The 20,352-nt window shown below is 40.9% G+C and overlaps 1 protein-coding gene across 1 annotated transcript in view; it reads right to left on the bottom strand.

Moving 5' to 3' along the window:
* Positions 1–1,844: 1,844 nt before the first annotated feature.
* The window catches only part of B3GNTL1 (UDP-GlcNAc:betaGal beta-1,3-N-acetylglucosaminyltransferase like 1), a 1,877,148-nt gene continuing 1,858,640 nt past the window's right edge, over positions 1,845–20,352 (bottom strand). Inside the window, exons 12-13 of the mRNA XM_069200350.1 lie at positions 10,519–10,610; positions 1,845–8,920 (exon numbers count right to left, since the gene is read on the bottom strand). Of these exons, the coding sequence (XP_069056451.1) occupies positions 10,530–10,610 (81 nt within the window). The 3' untranslated portion in view covers positions 1,845–8,920; positions 10,519–10,529. The remainder of the gene's footprint in view (positions 8,921–10,518; positions 10,611–20,352) is intronic.

Genomic DNA, 20,352 nt, shown 5'->3' with positions numbered 1-20,352 from the left:
CTTCTTAGAAGACCGCTGAGGCAGCGGGCGCCAGAATACCGGCAGTGCTGGCGGTATTCCTGGCTCCCTATTTCGACCTTTCTGCTGGGCCAGCGGATGGTAACAGTGTTAACAGTGCAATGCTGATGTGCAGCGGGTGCAGTAGCACCCGTCGCGCATTTCACTGCCCGAAATGCCAAGTGCATGGGCAGTGCAGGGGCCCCCAGGGGACACCCCAAGTCCCCCTTACTACCAGCCTTTCCATGGCGGTGTTTACTGCCGTGGCCAGGCTGGCGGTCGGGGATTAGGACCGCCAGGCGAAAGCCTGGCGATATAGTGGAGGGGCCGGCGGTATGGCCATGGCTATAGCCCCACGGTCATAATAGCTGGCGGAACAGCCTGTTTACTGCCAGCCGCCAGGGTCGGAATTAAACATTTATGACTGTAGATGAATATGTTCAAATTCAGTCTATAATCGTCTCTCATAGACGGTGTTTATCTGAATCAGTACTTCAAATCACAAAATTCTCCACAATATTTTGCAATTCTAAGGTTGTCTTGTAGTAATTTTCTCTGTTGTTGATCAATCGCTTTAGTCACTTATTACACAATGTGCACTGTTAGAAACAAGAGTTTCTCTTCTCAGTTCCTTCATGAATGAATGCTCATTTGATTTTTTTTCCAATGGAAGTTAATACCCCAAACCGCTCAGAAGTAGCAGAGCCCATGCACATCTTAATTATAAATATCCTTAGATGAACTGACACATATCTTACTTGACTTGGGTCACACAAACCGTCCCAGAACTTCACTTGTACTGCAAAAACTGGATCCATGAGGCTTGTTACGGCTTAATGCTGGTACCTTAACTGTTGTTGAGAAGCTCTGTGTTCCACTTCCTGTTTTCTGATATTGGCTTCAGTTTCAAAACTCTAAAACGTGTTCCAAATTTCATATTCTCTTTGTAAAATGGGAACTTCTCGTGTGGCACACGAGTATATGTCAACTGGTTCCAGTCGAAAGACTGCACTTCTTTGCCATATCTTATTATTGTAAAGTCTGTTACAAACTAATGTGGTAACTTTTTAAGTATGTTGTCTGTCACCGTCAGTATGTTTGGAGCAAAAGGTTAGGCACGTGTATTGGAAGTGGCCTCACCTCACCTTCATCCCTCTCTAGGTGAAGCAGAATTCAAAAGAATGAGCTGCCCATCACTGAGATTAAAATATTAAATATTTTACTATGAGAAAATCAGCATTAACAATAAATTTAATGTTAAAATGTTTTTGTTCATGTTCCAAAGATATGGTTGGCTAGACTCTATTGTACAGATGGCCATCATTTTTCCACCTTACATATTGGAAAATGTGACCCAGATAAACTTTAGGCATTTGGAAAACTGTGAAAAATGATTAGAGGTTAGTCATTTGGAGGCAAGACCAAAATTATTTTATGGAAATGTTAAAAAAGGACATATTGATATTTTTTGCAATTACTTTCCTTTAATCTTAATTCTAGAATATAACAATCTTCCTAGTTATAGTCTTAGCATACCTTTCTCTTTCGTAGCATGTAGTGTGTCTTCTACCATTGCCATACAGTTTTGTATTCATAAATGTGAAGTTATGAGTGAAGGGTGGGGTATAAGTAAAAGTGAAATAAACGATTTCTTGTGAAAGACACAGTGGAAAATAATAAAAACAGAAGAAATATTGACATGATTATATAAACTGCTAATATACTGGCCTTACACAAATACTGAGCTACATTTTATATAACATCAATAATAAAATAAAAATCAGTCTAAAGGTAGTAGAGAGGCCATATGTTTACACACAAGGTATAATAATGATACCCACAACATATTAACTGTAATATGTTTTTATTCATCTTGTATATTACAGCATGCAAAGAAATATAATAAAAACGAAAATATTTACGACAGTTTAGCCAGACAATAAGCTCAGCATCTATTATAGAGTATGCTAATCACACATTTATATACCAACATTGCATGATTCTATTATATATTTCCTGTTGTTGTCCCTCTTTTATCTACCTTTCCCCACTGACCTATGTGTTTCCTTCCACCCTTGACTCATCTTTGTTTTCCTTCAGGAGTAAAGCTTGTGCACTTTCATCTTGTACTGGCAGTGTGGTCTTTCACTCTGCCTACGGTTTTTGCAGCCTTCTAACCTTGTCAGTGATATTGAGGGGGTCCTAATAAAAAAAGTAGCTTACAGATTTTGTGAGTTCTGATCATCCTACATTTAATCAACAAATACATTTTTAGAAAGGAGTTGGACGGCTTTTCTCATGAAAATAATGTAGGGAACAGTGCTGTACCAGTTAAACACAAACCCGGAAATACTCTGTTAAGTGTGAAACAAGTTCTTATTTTGATACTTTAAGATATGTGCAAGGCAGGGCTAATTGACTCTGTTGAATAACCTAAGAAGGTGTCCCCTATTTGTCTTGTAAGAGAGAAGTCAGGAAGCTTAAGACTGTGTCGATATTAGGATACTGAATGAATAAATCGTGGAAGATTATCATCCCTTCCCAAAAAGTAAAAAAGTATTTCCGTCAATGGGACAAGCAAAACACTTTTCTAGGTTTGATCATCATTCAGTGTGTCACCAGATTCTGCTCACAGTGAACTGCAAAAGACTTATCCACTTTCCAGACACAAGATCAGGCTTTCTGCTATAGATGTAAGCCATTTAGCTTGGAGTCTGCTCCCTCTGTTTTCCAGAGACTAATGCATAATAATCTGTTGGGGATAGAGAAGGGACACTACTTTACAGGACAATATTTTATTTGCAAAACTGCTGGAGAGTTATAACCAGGTTTTGAGTAAAGGTTTGAGTGCCTTTAGAGATAAATGGAAAAGTGCAAATTTCTTTGCAGAGAAACAGATTATCCAGGTTATATGATTCCAGAAGGTAATATTACGCCCACCCAGTCATTACAGAAGGCTATAAAGAATGTTCCTATGCCTTCTATTAAAGTACAGCTATCTTCTTTTCTTTGGCTTTGCATACTGCATCAATGAGCTCTCTCAAGAAAAGAACACTTTTGTTTGAATAGGATCAGAAAATAACAGATGATTTGTCTCACTTAAAGACAAGGTAATTCAGGCTCCAGCACTTTTTCCTTAGAGTGAAGAAAAAAGTGCACTGCGTGGCACTGTGGTGGGTCTAATCTTTCTCAAAACTCTCACAGAATGCATCTACTGCACTGTAACTTTTTTGCCCACAGCCCTGTCTAATGCTGAGACGAGATACTATACGATTGAGAGGGAAGCTTTAGACTGAGCGTGGACTGTAAAACATTTTTGGGCTACTTGCCCACCATTAATGCCCCTGCAACTGAGTAGACAACTATTTCTGAAAATCTGAATCAGTCAGAGCTGATAAGGGAATCACTGCATTTGGCAAAAATTTTAGTGGTCATGGATCAAGCTCTTGATGTAAAAGCAACTGCAAGCATGTATGCAGCTATGTTGAGACTGGCTTGGTATCCCCTGGGTGGAGAATTATGAAGAGAACATTCAGGTAGTCTACTCCTTCACTGAGGATGTTAATGACTTTGCAAACAACCTATGCTAACAGAGATTAGACAACCAAAATGTGTTGCCTTTGTCAAAGTAAAACAGCTTTGGGATGTATTCCTGGAACATCTTCGTCATGACAACCGAGACATGTCATATGACATGTCATATGTGGATAATGTTCAATATGTCTTGCTGGCTCTGCTCCGTGCTGCTCAAGTACGAAATTGGCTTTTACAGCTTACCATCATATGCTCTATGATTCCATGGTGTTTTGCGTATGACAGGATGAACTATGCTAGATATCTACCTGTAGACCAGAGGTCTTCAAACTGGGGGGCGGGCGCCCCTAGGGGGGCCTCAAGTGATCCCAGGGGGGTGCCAGACTCTTGCTAAAAGAAGAATTATACAGATAACAGGCCACTGTTTTCAGTAGAAGCATGTTATTGCATTTTTAAAAAGGTAACCATACTTAAATTCAATGTCTAAATAGGTCTAGACATATTTAAACATTGCCATCCTTATAAAATAATTGTGAAAAATTCTGAAGGAGGGCCCTGTGATTTTAATTTTTCAACTGGTGGGGTGTGGCATTAAAAAGTTTGAAGACCACTGCTGTAGACTATACCACCATGATGAAAATGAGGCGCTCGGAACACCGCATTGGCAGTGGTCCGACCGCCATCCGCGAGTCTGGTGCTCAAGTGACCGCCAGGCTCGTGATGAAGCCCCTAGTATCCAACATAATGAAGGTCCATGAAATAGGTGTACAGTGAAAATTATGCATATAATCTTTACCAATATATGAGGAATACAATGAAGTGTTATTGTTATTATTTTAAGGACTATGTTGTTACAATTAATAATCAATTATTTTTAAATTATATTGAATTTAACCAATCTGGTGGAATTAGATTTATTTTATCACATATTATGATGAACTTGTATGCTATTTATCAAAAATATTTTTGGGCTATGATTGCTAATCAAATAATATCAGACAAAAGGCAAGAGTGATGTCTTGCTATCACATGTTTTCCATCTCTAGGCATCCATACCTTGCAAAAAATCATATTAGAACCCATCCACCAAAGAGATACCAATGGTCCAAATTTGGGGTCCTGGCTTCTACAATGTAGAAAAGCTGCACTGACACGTATTTTAAAAGTGCTCATGTTTTCATTTGTGGTGGTCACAATTGTGCCTACCGGATTTAACAATGTGCTAATAAGATTTAAATTACGCCAAAGTATATTTTAGACTCTAGACTAACTGCTAGTATGAAAGCAAATTTGGTTTTCTAATGTTTAATGTGATTTATTAGTTTAAATAGATGTGTGCATAAAATTAAATACAGTTCTCTGTTATACCTAGTGTGATGCATTAACAAAGTTTTACAATTTATAATGTAATGTTTTACTTATTCTGATTGTAGAGTATTAATACTGAATTTACAATCTTGCATATTATGTGTGTTTTATTAACAAGTGTATTAGTGCGTTTTATATTCCTTGTGTTACCATAACTAGGCCTGCAGGGCTCGTATTTGCAGTCATATAAAGTGATGAATCATAGTTCTTTCTAATTTGAAATTTTTCTCTAGGTTCTGTTCTCATTAGTAGCAATATGTTCTTTGTTCGAATGTACAGGACTTTTTACTTAATGATCTTGAAAAAGGAACATCCAGGCCTATGGACATAACGTGAAATAATTTGTTTAAACTGACATATAGATTCACAAGCGACTGAGACAAGTCCATTGTACACCCTGGGAAGAAACTGGAGTGTTACAAGTGAAAATAAATTGTTACTGAACTGTTTGGATTCACAAAGAGAGAGACGATAATCCCAGACCGAACCTCAGAAAATACCGGGCTGTTGCAACCTGACATTTTACTCTCACCTATTTTATTTTCCCAAATTATTTTTGTCTTCTTTTGTATTTTGCCCGCATGTGTTTGACCCCACACATGGTTTTCCTAATTTGCTTAGCTGTAGGGACGACCTATGTCCAACCCAAACTTTGCATACTCTGCTTAACTGAATTTGCCTAATGTTGATACAATCTGACCTGAGATTTGTTTCTATGTTCTAAATAATTTCCATAACGATATGTATTATTCTTCTTGAATGCTTAATTGTTTAAATTCTAATTTGATTATATTTGTTTTGCTGCTTTGGACAGCCAATGGTGTTGATATATCTTTGCACATAGACTTCATGACATTAGCTTTGTGGTTATAAAATAAAGCTCTGAAACTTTTCATTGATTGGAGTTTTCCTTCCGTGGCCACATTGGTTATGGTGTCTAAATTGTTTGGGTGGTGTTAATGTAAATTTGCGTATGATTCACCACACTCTTTCTGGGTCAAAAGGTTTGTCAGCCTTGGTGAAGCGTTTGATTCTCGTGAAGGATGAAAAAAGTGCTCGCAATATCATTAATCGATTTAGGGAGTACTCTAATGGCCATGTATTTTTTAATGACCAAAAGAAAAGTAATAAAATGCACAAGATAACGAGATTTAACAGATGCTAACACCGGACCTTGTTTAACCCGTTTTAGCGCACATTTTGCTTTCATATGTTATTGTCACTGGCAGCGGTGATAATCTTGGCAGGAAACATGCTAAAATAAAGCATGCCTTGGACCTAGCCTGCCTTGAGTGATAAAAATGGCAGTGCTTCCTGTTAGGATGCTACCCCAGTCTACTGGTTAATAGCAATTCAGTGTACAATTTTGTAAAAATATGAAATTGTCATTTACTCTGCAAAAAAGAGTACAGCAGTAATTGTAGCATTGTTTTGTGATCCAGCACTTCTTATTGATTTTTTTATTATCGGTTTTGAACAGAGTACACATATGCTCACCTACAACCTGAAGATAGGTGAGGAAATGGACATAACGAAAAAAGAAAGATTAGCCAATAAACTTCCCACAAGTTCTCCCAAACACCATAAGATATAATAAGCCACTGTCCTCCCTCCACTTCCATTAGTGAGACACATCTGACCACCTTCCACAGACATAGCTAGATCGAAACGACCTCTGCATCATGTTCAGACAAGTTCTAGAGTGCGGTTTAGGCATGAGTAGGTTTTAGCTGTAAGACTTACAGGTACAGTGGGCATAAACGATTAAACAATTTGCAGGGACCACAGATTCTATCAAAGCAATCTAGCTTATGTTCAGGGTCACTGGATAGCTTTTCTATACACAATTCATCCCAGAGTCTGTGGAGCTATGCCCTGTGTTCTGGTGTATGGTTAGTACCCCACAGTGATAAAATGACGTGCCTGGCTGATCAGAGAGTGAGCAGTATAGCTTTCACAATGCGATCAGAGTGGGAAGGTTTGTCTGTTTGGGAGGCCTAAAAAGAAATGAGTAGGGAATTGCAGGATGTATGTGTCAAACATGGTGTTGCTATTAACCAATACATCTTGCCAGTACCGCTTTCATTTTGGCCAGCATCATAGCAAGTAAGCAAGGGTGCCCACACCCTCTAGCAGTCTACAGATTTTGCTGGGTTCCAGGTGTGCACAGTGGGGTTTAGTACCAATAGTGTATTAGTTTTAACAAGGATTCTTTCCCTACTACACTCTGCAGTGACCTGCACTCTATACTATACGGTAGCCCATTCCTCCTCCTCCGAGAATGCTCGAGCTCCAGTTCATGGTTATGGGCATGAGTTCTCCCATGGGGGAGGGTGCACCGGATTAATTTATATATGTGAAACAGGAGATGTATCTCATCTTTTTTAGTTATAATTAATTTTTCAAAAGGAGTGAGGGGTCTACTCGCTCAAGGGATAATGGAGGACTGTGTGACTCAATGTCGTATATGTCAGTATCTAAAGCACTCTAAATCTGGGACTCTCTAATGGGTTTTCAATTGTTCAAAACTAGGTACCCCTTTCTCGTCATAATAATCCAAAACCCTCTTGTAATTTGCATTCTGCCAAGATATGTATGCATTTCCCAATGCTGCAGGGTTGAATTCAGGAATATCGTTAATGGGTGTCAGCAGGAACGGGAAAGAGGTGTGACCCCTTGTGCATGCCACCCTATCCTAAACCTATATAGTAGCCTATGTAACCTATGATATATATACGTTCTCCACGGTCTATGGTTTTTGTTGAGCCAAGGCACCGTCCAAATATGAATGACCACTATAAACTCGTCCATAAAGCACCAATGCTTCTCAGTGACATCCCTATTTCACTCCACTAGGAATCTAAGTTGGGTTGCCAGTTAGTAATCTGAAACATCCAGGACCCACAGACCTCCCATCTCCTGAAGGAGGTAAAAATGTTCTTTGTCAGGTGGGGTTTTTTTCTACTCCCAGATGAAGTTCTCTATTTGTTTCTGCAATTTCTGAAGGACCATTGGGGTGGCTGAAATTTCAAGGTCTGGAAGATGTACAACCCCTAAGAGGGGTTTGCACTAGTTAAAGATGACAATGCAGAATGACATTCCATCTCTTACAACGTCAGTGATAACCTGTGGTTTTCACAGAAATAGCATTTTGCTTCAATTCTGACAAATTAGCAACTGATCAAGTGATGTTTTAGACAACCACCCTAGAGGATTCTGAAGAAACACTGAAATACTCATAAAAAAGATCATGACTATTTTTATATTAATTTTCTACTGGATACTAGCATACATGAAAAAGGTCTCCTATGTATTTTTTAGTGACTGCTTATGCTTTCTACTCACCTAATACTGTGCTGGTAGGTCACCCAACGTCCAAAAGCAGCTTTTACTAGAACCCTAAACCTGTTCTATAAATATCTTAGCACAGATGATTGATTCTTTACTTAGATATTTCATTATCATCCTATTTCACCCATATTGTCAGATTTTGATGGGGGAAGGACTATACTAAAGATCTAAATGCTCAAATGTATGCTGTTGGTAAAACTCATTTGGAATATACTCAATCCTAACAACATTAATTCTTTAGAGGAAGCTCTGACGAGCACAATATAACTGGAAATATTTACATCATAAAATAATTATGTATTACAAAGATTTGACAATTGTACAGACTAAATCATATTGCAATGGAAGTGTACATGCACATTTACCTGATATCAGCAAAATTAGTATTCATGCATGATTCTACCAAACCATTCTTGGTAACTTCCAGCAACTATGAGCAGTTATTTGTCTCCGTCTGGTTTGATACTTAAAATAATCAAAATACTAATGAAGAGTTGTCATAAACAGGCTGTGTCAGTCTCAAGAGACCGAATGATAGATATGTAAGGCAAGCACAAGTTACTATTTGTTTGCTTTTTTTAAAACAGTTTATAATCCATAGAACTGTCAGTTTAACATTAAATCTCTGGCAATGTTGATTGCAGTATGTTGCTTGGTCTTCGTTGTAAACCTAAAAAAGAATAGATTCGGAATATTACATATGCTACTGTTATTTATGTCTTGTCAGTGGCATGACAGTAGTAGGCAGCACCCATGGTCACAGCAAGCTGATAAAGTGCAAGTAAGCACAATTCTAATTTGAGAGAAATTATCGACCCACCTTTTAATCATGAATATGTATGGCATGCAGCGCTACCATTACATTCTCTGGGTATAGTCCCAAGAGTGACATTTGTGTTTCTTTTTTGTGCAATCTGAACTACAACAGATTAAGTAATATATATTCAACCAACAGCCATAATTTCTCATTCTCATGTGAACTGAAGTTACTTTAGCCAAGTAATCATTTATTTTTTTGTCACTATTTGATCTTTGGGTAAGATCAAGCTGATGGTGATTAAGGACTGACAGTTAATGCGTTGTGAATCTTTGATATTTCTAAAACAAACTGTAGTAGCCCCTCAATTGCTGCAAGGAGGCATGCGGGGTGTTCAGGAATCGGAGGCCGAGAAGGTTTGACAAGAACTTGTAAAATTATTTTGAGTGATTGGTTATTTCAATTACCATTACATCATTTCACATATTGTTAGCTTTTGTTGTTACACTGTGGCTCCCAGAACCATTGTCTCCAAGTTCTGACCAGCTCTTTTAATTGTCTCGGATTCGAAAAGCACGATTTGATTTCTTCATTTTCTGACTCTGCTCTTTGTTTTAATAGTAGCAATCCTTTCAGCTTCCCAATTAGGTCACGTTGGTAAGACTGGCTCCTAAAACGTTAATTGGGACTTGCGATGCATAAGGTGACAAATGTATTAAATGGCTTGTGTTCTGAAAGTAAAGCTTGTTCGTTTTTTATAGCTTCGTCATGTCTTCCTCAGGTGCCCCATCTTCCTGGAGTGAGTCAGTACCTGAGCAGGTGTTGGCTGTCGTAACCCGGAAAACAACTATAATGGTAGACTGACAGTTTTCGTGTTGTGGTGAACAAATGAATTACAGTATGTCCAGTTTGTGAATTATACATTTATCATATTGGCCATTCTCAGTGCCTCCCCACTGCGATGCATTCAAACAACCAGGAACCCCTGTACACAACCACAGGATCAGGATTTACCAGATTGGATACATACATTTATCTTCAATATTAACAGTTCCAAGCAAAGACTTGGACAATTTAAAGACAGGATTGTCTGTCCATAACAAACCGGAATGCATTTGCTATACAACTAATTGTAAACACAAAAATAATACATTTTCATCATAAATCATAATCTTTCCTTTAGACCCTGCATCATAAAACAATTTCTCTATTTGGCATCTGCTATCCATCCTAAACAGAAGAAAAGCATACCTTACCAAAGCAAACCTTAGTGCCACTTTCCAAGCCTTGCCCGTCTGGATGGTGGCAGCACCCTGTATAACTCACATCCCCAATTCTCACCTCACTCCACTCAAATGTGTCCTGCATCCTGCTTCAAAATCCATCAAGGCCATATATGTTCTAAACATCTTTGTATCACCTTTGATGAGTAATTGAATGTAAGTACATGATTTATATTACATTTAAATAGATAACGTGTCACAAGCAATATTACTTCGTAAAATACATACCTCCTCAGTTGTTAGTTGAAGTGAAAATAATCCACACCTTCTTTTAGATTAAGTGATTGTAGGTTCTCTTCAAAATTCCCATCCGTCAAATCCTGAAAGAAATGACAAAATGCTGTCATACTAAACATTAAATATTGCTATAAGACTATGGGCCTGACTTAGAGTTTGACAGATAGTACTATGTCTGTTAGGGTAGCAGAGGGCATGTAATAATGGTTCCCTTCAAGGTACAAAAGGTTTGGTGGAAAGCTACCATCCTTTTTGACCTTCACCAAACTTTTACAAAGCTTTTGTTTTTTCAGAAACAATTCCCCAATGTAGGAGTTTATTTCTGAAAAGCCACCCAAATAATGGCCCCAACACCCTTGGAGTTTTCTCTCAGGGCATGGGAATCATTATATGTATTTTACTGTTCATTATCGCCAGGTTTTACCTATTGGTGATGAACCCAAAAAAAGAGGACATTATACCATCCTCTCTATATGGGGAGCAGTCTAATGCCATTCCTTCAATTTTCCCCCATTATGTTGAGCCGCCTTTGGAGGTTTTTTGTTGAATGAGCCAATGGGGACTCCATCTACAGAAAGCTCGCAGACAACCCGTACCTTAATGAGGCTGGTGGGCTGAGTGTGATGGACAAGGTGCTCTGTTGTGTATGAGAAAAAGTACCCTGTCCACCAAACTCAAAGTCAGGCCTAAAAGGCATGACTTAGAGGTTAGAGAACGGAATATTTCATAAATATGTGACAGAAATCCTGTCCACCGTAATTGCAAGTGCTATAGTGTACATAGCACTTGCATTATAGCAGAAGTAACGTAATCTTTGTGACAGAGTATTCCATCCACCAACCTCCCTAAAGTTTTTTAAATGAATTTTCAAAATAATGCAAATACAAATTTATAGTTCCTGGGATAGGGCATTTGGGATCATTGGCTGTATAAAGTAACATTGCAGGGAGAGGCACAGGGAAGGAAGTTCTGGAGACTATGTCATACTAGAGATCACACGGCAGACGGGATCACAAAGGCTTACACTCAAAATAATTGCTTGGCACTTTCAAGACTTGGGTAGTTGAATGAAAAGAGGAATTGTGAACACATTTTACCAGAGGCATGACTGACATGATCCTAGTTCACAAGACACATCTGGTTGGTACTACGTGCGGCTGTCTAGGAAGAGGCCTTGGTACATTCTAGGCACACAGGGAACTGGAATACTAGTTTGTAAATCCCTCCCACTGGCTGTGATTAGAGTGTGGGAGGACCCAGGTGACTGGTAGGGAGCGGTTTGTAGGGAGTGCAATGGCAAAAAGATTACAGTCACATCCATATATCTCCCTCCCAACCTACAGTCCTTGGGACTGAAAAAGCTGGACCATTGAATATTCCAGGTCGTGCTGCTACAGTGATAATAGGGGAGGAATTTAGTTTCACAATGCATGCCGACATGGTTAGGAATACTGCTTCAGGGCTGCCGGGGTGGATGATACCAGGTTGTGCAACACTGTGCGGCTTTAGGACTGACTGATCTTTGAAGGGAAGCACACCCAACAACACACCAGTACACCATTGTCTGGGGTAGAGGGGGCCTACGCTCTTTCTGCAGACTAGACTATTCCCTTACACCAAACCCGCATACAATGAGATTTAGGGACACTCACTATCCGCCTCTAGACATTTCTGACAATTCCCTGCTTTACGCAAAAACACTGCAACACCGCCATATGTAGAAACTTGATCGGTGGTGTCTTTGAGGCTGGGAGGCAAAAAAAAAAACGATTGTTTGTTACTGGGCTTTACTTAAGGGAAAATGATAGTTCAGTGGAAGTAAACACTATGGGAGGATTACATGGGGAACTGGGGGCGGGCTTCACCAGCCTCATGGAGACATAGTTACATCCATAGGGAATAGGGGACACTGCCCGAGGAAGGGAGGGGTTTGGGGTGAACTCAATAGTTATTGTATTCTATTGTTGATATAGTTTTTACTAGGAGAGTGTAGGATCACTCTTATACTGTTTATCCAAATGCAATTATCACTGTATTCAGTGTGCATGACTGAATGGGGGACTTCCATGTTGAGAGACAATCAGGAACTACAGATAAGTTACCAGTGCTTAAGTCAGTAAAGCCAACTACGAATTATATTATGGATGGAAAGACATTGACATCACATTACAAGTTTATGTCATGGAGCTTGCAAGGGCTCGGAAACCTGTTGAAACGTAATAGGATAATAAGCTATCTCAAAAGGTAGGGAGTAGCTATAGCATGTTTGCAGGAAACACATCTATTAAGGCCTTACAGAAAAGATGGTGAGGAACTCTAGCGGCAAAATCTTATTAAGACTGTGCTAGAGGCACCCTGTTCTGGGTGGCCCCAGGGACCCCTTTTAAATCCACCAGGCAAGTCATAGACCCAGAAAGCTGTTACACAGTCATTGATAGGACCCTAGATGCACAACCATTGTGTTCTATAAATATATACACACCCAACATTTCTGACAGGGATTTCTCGGGGTCAGTCATACCAGGAGCTTAGATCTCCCCTGACTTAGAGATTATCCATACTGGGCATTTCTGCTGTGTGCTGGATGAGACCATTGATAGACGACACCCCCGCCGCCAACAGTGGGATTAAAAGCCCACATCACAATGGCGGTTCAACAACTCTCCAAAGCCTGAACTAATGGATATTTGGCGTCATCAATACCCCCTATTACACATGTATTCGTGCCACACCCCGGCCACAAAGACTCACAGTCGCATGGATTACTTTTCCTACAGATCTTGGCAGCCCACCATCTGACAATGGTCCAATACTTGGGGAGATACATATCTGACCAATCTCCTCTCCTATTAACCTACTCCCCTGTGTAGGCAACCACCCAAAGTCCCACTATGGTGCTTAAACACTGAGGCCTTAGTGGATTCTGCATTCCGAAAGGAGTAGTCATTGACTCAGTACTTTGAGACTAACTGGAACATGACAATGACCATGGCTAATGAATGGGATTCCGGGGTCTCTCAGGACACGTAGGTTTACCGCAATTGGCAGATCTACCGAGAAGTAAGTGCTTGTTGGGGAATTTTGGTGTGTCCGTGAATTATAGTTGTGTAGCTGACTCGGGCTGCGGTATACGTACCCTTGCCAGCAGCATAACAGGCTGGTTTAATGTAATCGGTGCTTGTTTTGAGGGCTGAACGTCTATATGTAGATACACGCACATTAGACATTGTGGGGGTTATTCTAACTTTGGAGGAGGTGTTAATCCGTCCCAAAAGTGACGGAAAAGTGACGGATTTACCACCAGCCGTATTACGAGTCCATTATATCCTATGGAACTCGTAATACGGCTGGTGGGATATCCGTCACTTTACCGTCACTTTTGGGACGGATTAAAACTCCACCAAAGTTAGAATAACCCCCTGTGTCTTTTCCAGACCGGTGTCGACAGGCTAAATGCGAGATACTTCGACGCGCCCTCCGTTTCCGTTTTTATAATCTCTCTGTATCAACTGCTGTGCTCGCTACTGTTAGGAGTTCGCGCTACTATACTTGCGCGCTCCATTCTCCAAATGGTTGTTTACTTTCGTACCGCATACGGCCTGCTTTACGACTCAGGCCGTCACATATTATAAATTCCTGTACCACCCCGGCCCGGTTAACTCTCTCTTTATTTTTGATCCGCAACGGATCGGTTAAAGTATGTGAGATGCTCCATGACTGCAACGCGCCCACCGTAGTTCGGTATTTCTCTTTTCCTTGGGTCGGCCGCCACTTTACCAGCATTAGTCTGTGCCAGTATTTCTACACATACCACTTTTTCTAACCCTTGGATATTTCGGCCGTTATGGGTTATGTTTGTCACTTTTACATATGCCTGTCTACCTATTCAGTAGTTATAGCCTTACATTGATTCGCTGTGGATTTCGTTTTATTCCTCCTGCATTTTGCGTACTTAGGCTCCTATAAAACACTGCCCATTTGTTTCTCTGTTAGCAGTGTGTATCTTCCCAAACCCTTTACCTGTCCTGAATGTGGCTTGCACTATTTTATATTGTGAGTCCTACAACCTTTTATTTGGTTCTAATTTTTGTCATTACAGGAGAACTTTTTATATTCTTTTCCTTCTCGGATATGAGTCTGTTTTGACACCGCACCTTGGCTGTAACATTACTTTTTGGTCTTCATGCTATTTCTACATAGTCTAATAACCAATGAATGTAATTTGTTTTTGAAGGCTTTTTCTGTATATGTATTTAGACCTGAGTGGATTTCTCAAGCCTGAGGATTTCCCCGATGAGGCCCTACCTTTATAATTTGGAGGGTAAGCATTGTGGTACCTTCGTCAAGTGGGTCCTCTCTTTTCATTTTTTCATTCACATATGTACCTTTTTCACTTGGCACATATGGGACTGCTCACGAATGTATGGGTTAGTGACTTAGGACACTGTGTACACGCAATATTTTAAATGTCAAAGAAATTCTTTGATGATTGTTTCTTTCTTTTGTATTTTTTAGGTTTCTGATTGCCATAGTATGGATTCTATCTACTCTAAGGATTAGGTATGTGACAAGGTCCTGACGAATCGCACTAGATCATTTATTGACTAAACAGCGAGAAACATGTTGACCTATCAGATAGAGTAACGCAGGGGATCGTGTGTTTACCTTTACTATTCTCCACTGTGGGATTTAGTGATTATATATTTTTTCTTGTCACCTGGGGAGTGTAGACATTATTTTACCATATCCCCTTTTGCTGTTTTTAACCAAGTCAGAGGTATTAGTACCATAATAAATAGCAATTTTTACCTCTAGGCATTTTTAATCACCCTCATACCAATCCTCATATTACTTTTGACCGGCTGTGCATTATTCTCAAAAGATCTTCGGCAAAGAGCCCCTTCGTGGGGCCCGTCAGGCATTGCAGCGCCGGCCTGACGAGGAGCATAGCCCTATGATGAAGCATGTCACCGGAAGGTGAGTGAGGGCTCTTACTTCAAATATATGAATTTCCATTTTATTCAGAACCATGATCTTGAAAGAAACCCCCTTGTGTTTTGGAACTGTGTGTATACTATTTTTCGATACGTTATTGGGAGCCATACACACAGGACCAGGAGTTCTTCCCTCCGAATCTCCCACTTATACCCCTCCTTGGTGTTGTTTGATAATGAATGGGACGCCATGAAGGAGGCCATCAGGGGGCAATGTATTGCACCACAGTCGGAGTGCAATGCACATTAGAAAGGGACCTGTCTACACAAAAAATTTAACTTGAGAAGCTGGAACAACAGCTTACCGCCGATGCATCCTTAGCCTCCTCTTGGGACAGGCAAAAGCATAAGCTACTGGAATGATGGGATCAACTATATAAATACAGTAGAAAGAAAATAAGACTCCGTTGGTACTGTGAAGGGGATAATGCAGGACAGGTATTTGCTCAATTGCTTAGATCTGAGACCGCACCCTCACCTATACTTTAAATACGCAATAGCGCCGGTAAGATACACTACACACAACATTCAATGAATGCAGTCTTCACTGCCCATCTGCATGCAGTGTACGGTCAACCACAGCTTCCAAACCAGAATGATTACCTAATTGACTATCTGAATCAACTCTCCTTGCTATGTTTCTCCCGAGAGGACAGGAAGGTGCTAGGGGCCCCAGTAACCAAACAAGATCTAGTAGAGGCTCTAAAAACTTTTAAAATGGCTAAGGCACCTGCGGGAGACGGGCTACTCTCTGCATTTTATAAAAATGTCCCTGATATACTGCATGATAAACTGGTAGAGATTTATACAGAGGCATACAGTAGAGGGGAACTCCCAGACTCAATGAAAGAAGCATTGATATCCCTCATAACAAAACCAGGAAAAAAACAGCAGGAGACTGGATCCTATTGTCCCATATCAATGCTAAATGTAGACCTTAAGCTTCTTAGTCATGTGTTGGTGGCACGACTCCTCCCTTATCTGCCTCGTCTGATCCATGAGGAACAATCGGGGTTTATTCCTGGGAGCAACACCCTAAGAAACCTACGATGGCTAGCCCACTTGATCCATGATCTGCAAGTACAGAAGGGAAGCTATGCATTAGCTTTTTTAGAAATACAACAGGCTTTTGACACACTACACTGGGCATACGTTTGGAGGGCTTTGGAAACAGTAGGCCTGGGCCCCACCTACATTACCAGGGTGAAATTGTTATATACCCATCCAATAGTGAGAGTGTGAACAGGGCGCTATGTATCAGAAGGGCCTGGCCTCCATTGAGGAACCCGACAGAGATGCCCACTCTCCCCACCAATATTTGCTATTGCAATAGAGCCACTTGCATACTGACTCAGACACACCCTGGCAGGATTGGGCATAAGGGTGGGACCCAAGGAACATGTAATATCCCTATACGCAGACGATGCCTTGATCTATCTCAGGTGCCCAGACATTTTGGTTCCAATAAAACTAAATGTGACACAAGAATACTAGGAATTCTCAGGACTGAGGGCTAACATACAGAAATCGTACCGATACCCCTTGGGTGACCTGTTAGGCCAACAATTGGAGGGTCACAGTCTAGAAGGCCTCCCTTGGAAGACTGATGAAATCAAATACTTGGGCATCCATGTCACCCACGATGAACATCTATTTTATAACCTCAACTTAGGGTCAGTAATATCAAAACTAAAACCCTCCATACAATTTTTTAACATAATACATTGATCACTAATGGGCAAAATAGCATTATTTAAAATGGTGCTGTTGCCACAATGCCTTTAAATCATGCAAGGTTCCAATTACAAGATCCCGCGGTCAGTTTTTCAGGAACTAGATAGGCTGGTGATTGACCTATTGGGGCAAGGCAAACGCTGTAGAGTCAGCATATCTACACTTCTAAAAGAATGGGAAAAGGGTGACTTAGAGGTGCCTGACCTCGAGCTGTACTATCTGGCCACCCAATTACAACATGCAGTACACTGGCTATATGGGGAACCTAACTGAGAAAGGCGACTGCTTGAGGGAAAACACGAGATCCACCAATTGGGAAAACTCCTAACGAATGGCAATAGAATATCTAACACATACCCCTTTCTAATCCTGCTGATGGACAGAATATGGGAAAGAACAGTACAGAGAGTTATTAAGAGAGCATCCTATAACCAAGTCATGGATATCTGAATACTATTTCCCTTCTCACAGATGAAACAGGTATTGTCAATAATTAGGTGGCAAGACGGTGGATGCCTCACGTTATCCCACCTCTACCACGACAGCAGATTTATAACATACCAACAAGCACAAGACTCATGCACTCTAGGTGCAGGGGATTTCCTAAAATTTGCTAGAATTGCAGCTTTAGCCAGGCAACGGTGGCCTACATTCCCTGATGCACTGCCACCTACTTAAACACTAAGCACACTGCTTGAAATGACGGGGGACGGAAGCTTATAAATCACTTATATCGAGCATTGTGCTCAGACAGATCACTACAGCCTATGCCAGTGGAAGGGAGGTGGCACGAGTGTCTGGGTAAGGAACTAACCCCTAAGGAGTGGGACAAAATACATTTGGGTGTTAAAGAAGTGTTGGTTAATATTAATTCAATACGATTTCATACACATGGCATATCTCTCCCCCAGGCGCTTACACAATATCTATCCTTTCCAAGATCCTGCATATCCTAAATGCAGGAGTAATTAAGCTGATTTTCTCCACTTTTCATGGAGCTGCCCCACAATACAGAACTTCTGGAAGGAGATAATCACCTAGATGAAAGCCACTACAGGTTGGGAGGTCCAGTTGGAGATCGAAACATTTATATTAGGTCTACTTCCACAAAACAATGCCAGAAAGCTAAGTAGGGGATACACAGTGTTGGCCTAGTGGCCGCTAAACACTATTGCTATACACTGGTATAGCCCCAGGGTCCCATCAAGACATAAGTGGGAGACAGATATGGCAGAATGGGCAGGGGCAGAAGAGATACATTTACAAAGAACTAGGAGGGATAACAAAGCACAAGAAGCCCTGATTGCCTGATTGCCTGGGCAAAGATGACTTGGACTCTGCTCACATATGCTGGGGCACAACCCAACACATTTATATCTCAGGAGCGAGAATCATCTCAACAAACACATGGGTAGGCAAACGGTGAGGGAGATGGGGCGGTCTGTCTGTTTATAATTGACTACACAACCATGATACCAGATGGAAAAACGATTAAGGACAACTTTATTTAGTACAGGCTTCTGGACGATGATAGACCTGACTTAGAAGGTCAAGGAGGTGGGTAAGGGACTGCAAGAGAGGTTTTCAGTGTTGTTATACAGTTCCAATGATTACAATGTAAACTGTTCTTCCTATACAACAAGATGGGTGAACTTTGATATTACTAATTTATGTAGCAGAAAGTATAGGACTACATACCAGACGTTGTTACTTGTTAACATAATGTTTAATAAATACAAACTGAAAAAAGTAATCAGAGAACAACTAATAGCAATTATGGCCGGTCATCATAGAGAAATGAGATGGAAATTACAGGAGGTCGAGGATCTCCTACCCCTTAAAGAGAAAGAATACATTCTGGATTGGGGGGTAGCTCAGAGACACAACACATACCTTCTCACAGACGAATGCAGATAAACTCAGGAGAACAAGGCAAGAGCAAGGTATCAGGCTAAACAAAACCCGCTCCGTGAAGTCGGTGATAAAGCGGGCAAATTGTTGGCCATGCTGAGGGATGAGAGTCCGAGATTAGTTAGGGTGGTTAGGGATGAACATGGGGCCCTGGTAGTCATTGCCGGTGATACAGCACAGTGTACCTTGTGCCACTGTATAGACCCAAAGTGGTCGTCCCGAGAGAAGAACAGGAATGGTTTGTTAAGTACATCCCCAGGTCGCAGCTATCAGAGTGGATGCCATGAACCTAGATAGGAAACTGGAAGCAACATAGATTGCAGAGGCAATCAGATAAATGCAGGGTTGGAGGATGCCAGGGCCTTGTGACTTCCCCACAGATTTGTTTTACATGTATAGCAGGGTGAGTGGGAACTCCACTCCTACATATATTCTCCCAGAAACAGAAGGTTCTGCTCTCCTGTAATCTAAGAACTGCTACCATTGTTCTCATCCACAAACAAGACAAGCATGTTGCTTGCTAACCACATCAGCCAAAAAAATCCTATTTAATACCTAGGTGAAAACAGCCAAAGTTCTGGCTAATCGCCTCTGTCAGTTGACAGACCAACTAATACATTCAGATCAATTCAACTTTACATCACACAGATCTACATGCCACAATCTCCATTGTCTTCATGGAGTCATTACACAGGCAGAGACCCCTCCAAGAGCCAGTGGTACTAATGGACGTGGATAACAAAAAGGCATTCGACACCCTAAAGGGGCTTTACTTCATGGTAGTACTGTGCAACATGGGATTTGTCCCCAAATTCAGAGAATGGGTTCGCCTCCTTTAGTCTTCACCAATGGCCAGGGTGAGGGTGAACGGTGTCTTCTCTGACACATTCCTGCCAGAAAGGGGGATGAGGCAGGGTTGCCCTCTGTCCCCTCTATTGTTTGTGTTGGGAATGGAACCTCTGGAGGGATGGGTCCGGTGTGATGCCAAGATCTGTGGGCTTCATTGGGAAGATATATCATTCTATGGCATTGATGTGATGTTACACCTGTCGTAACCAGGTCACTCTATTCCCCACATTTTGGAAATATAGATACTGTGAGGCATGCATCAACTGACATAAGTCTGTAGTTTTCCTGCTCTGATCTTGGGAACCCCTGAGAACTACGACAACGCACTGCAGTGGGC

Source organism: Pleurodeles waltl, chromosome 7 (assembly GCF_031143425.1).
Source record: "Pleurodeles waltl isolate 20211129_DDA chromosome 7, aPleWal1.hap1.20221129, whole genome shotgun sequence".
Lineage (NCBI taxonomy): Eukaryota > Metazoa > Chordata > Amphibia > Caudata > Salamandridae > Pleurodeles > Pleurodeles waltl.
The sequence above is the reverse complement of the archived record's forward strand: the minus strand, read 5'-3'. Positions and strand labels throughout refer to the sequence as shown.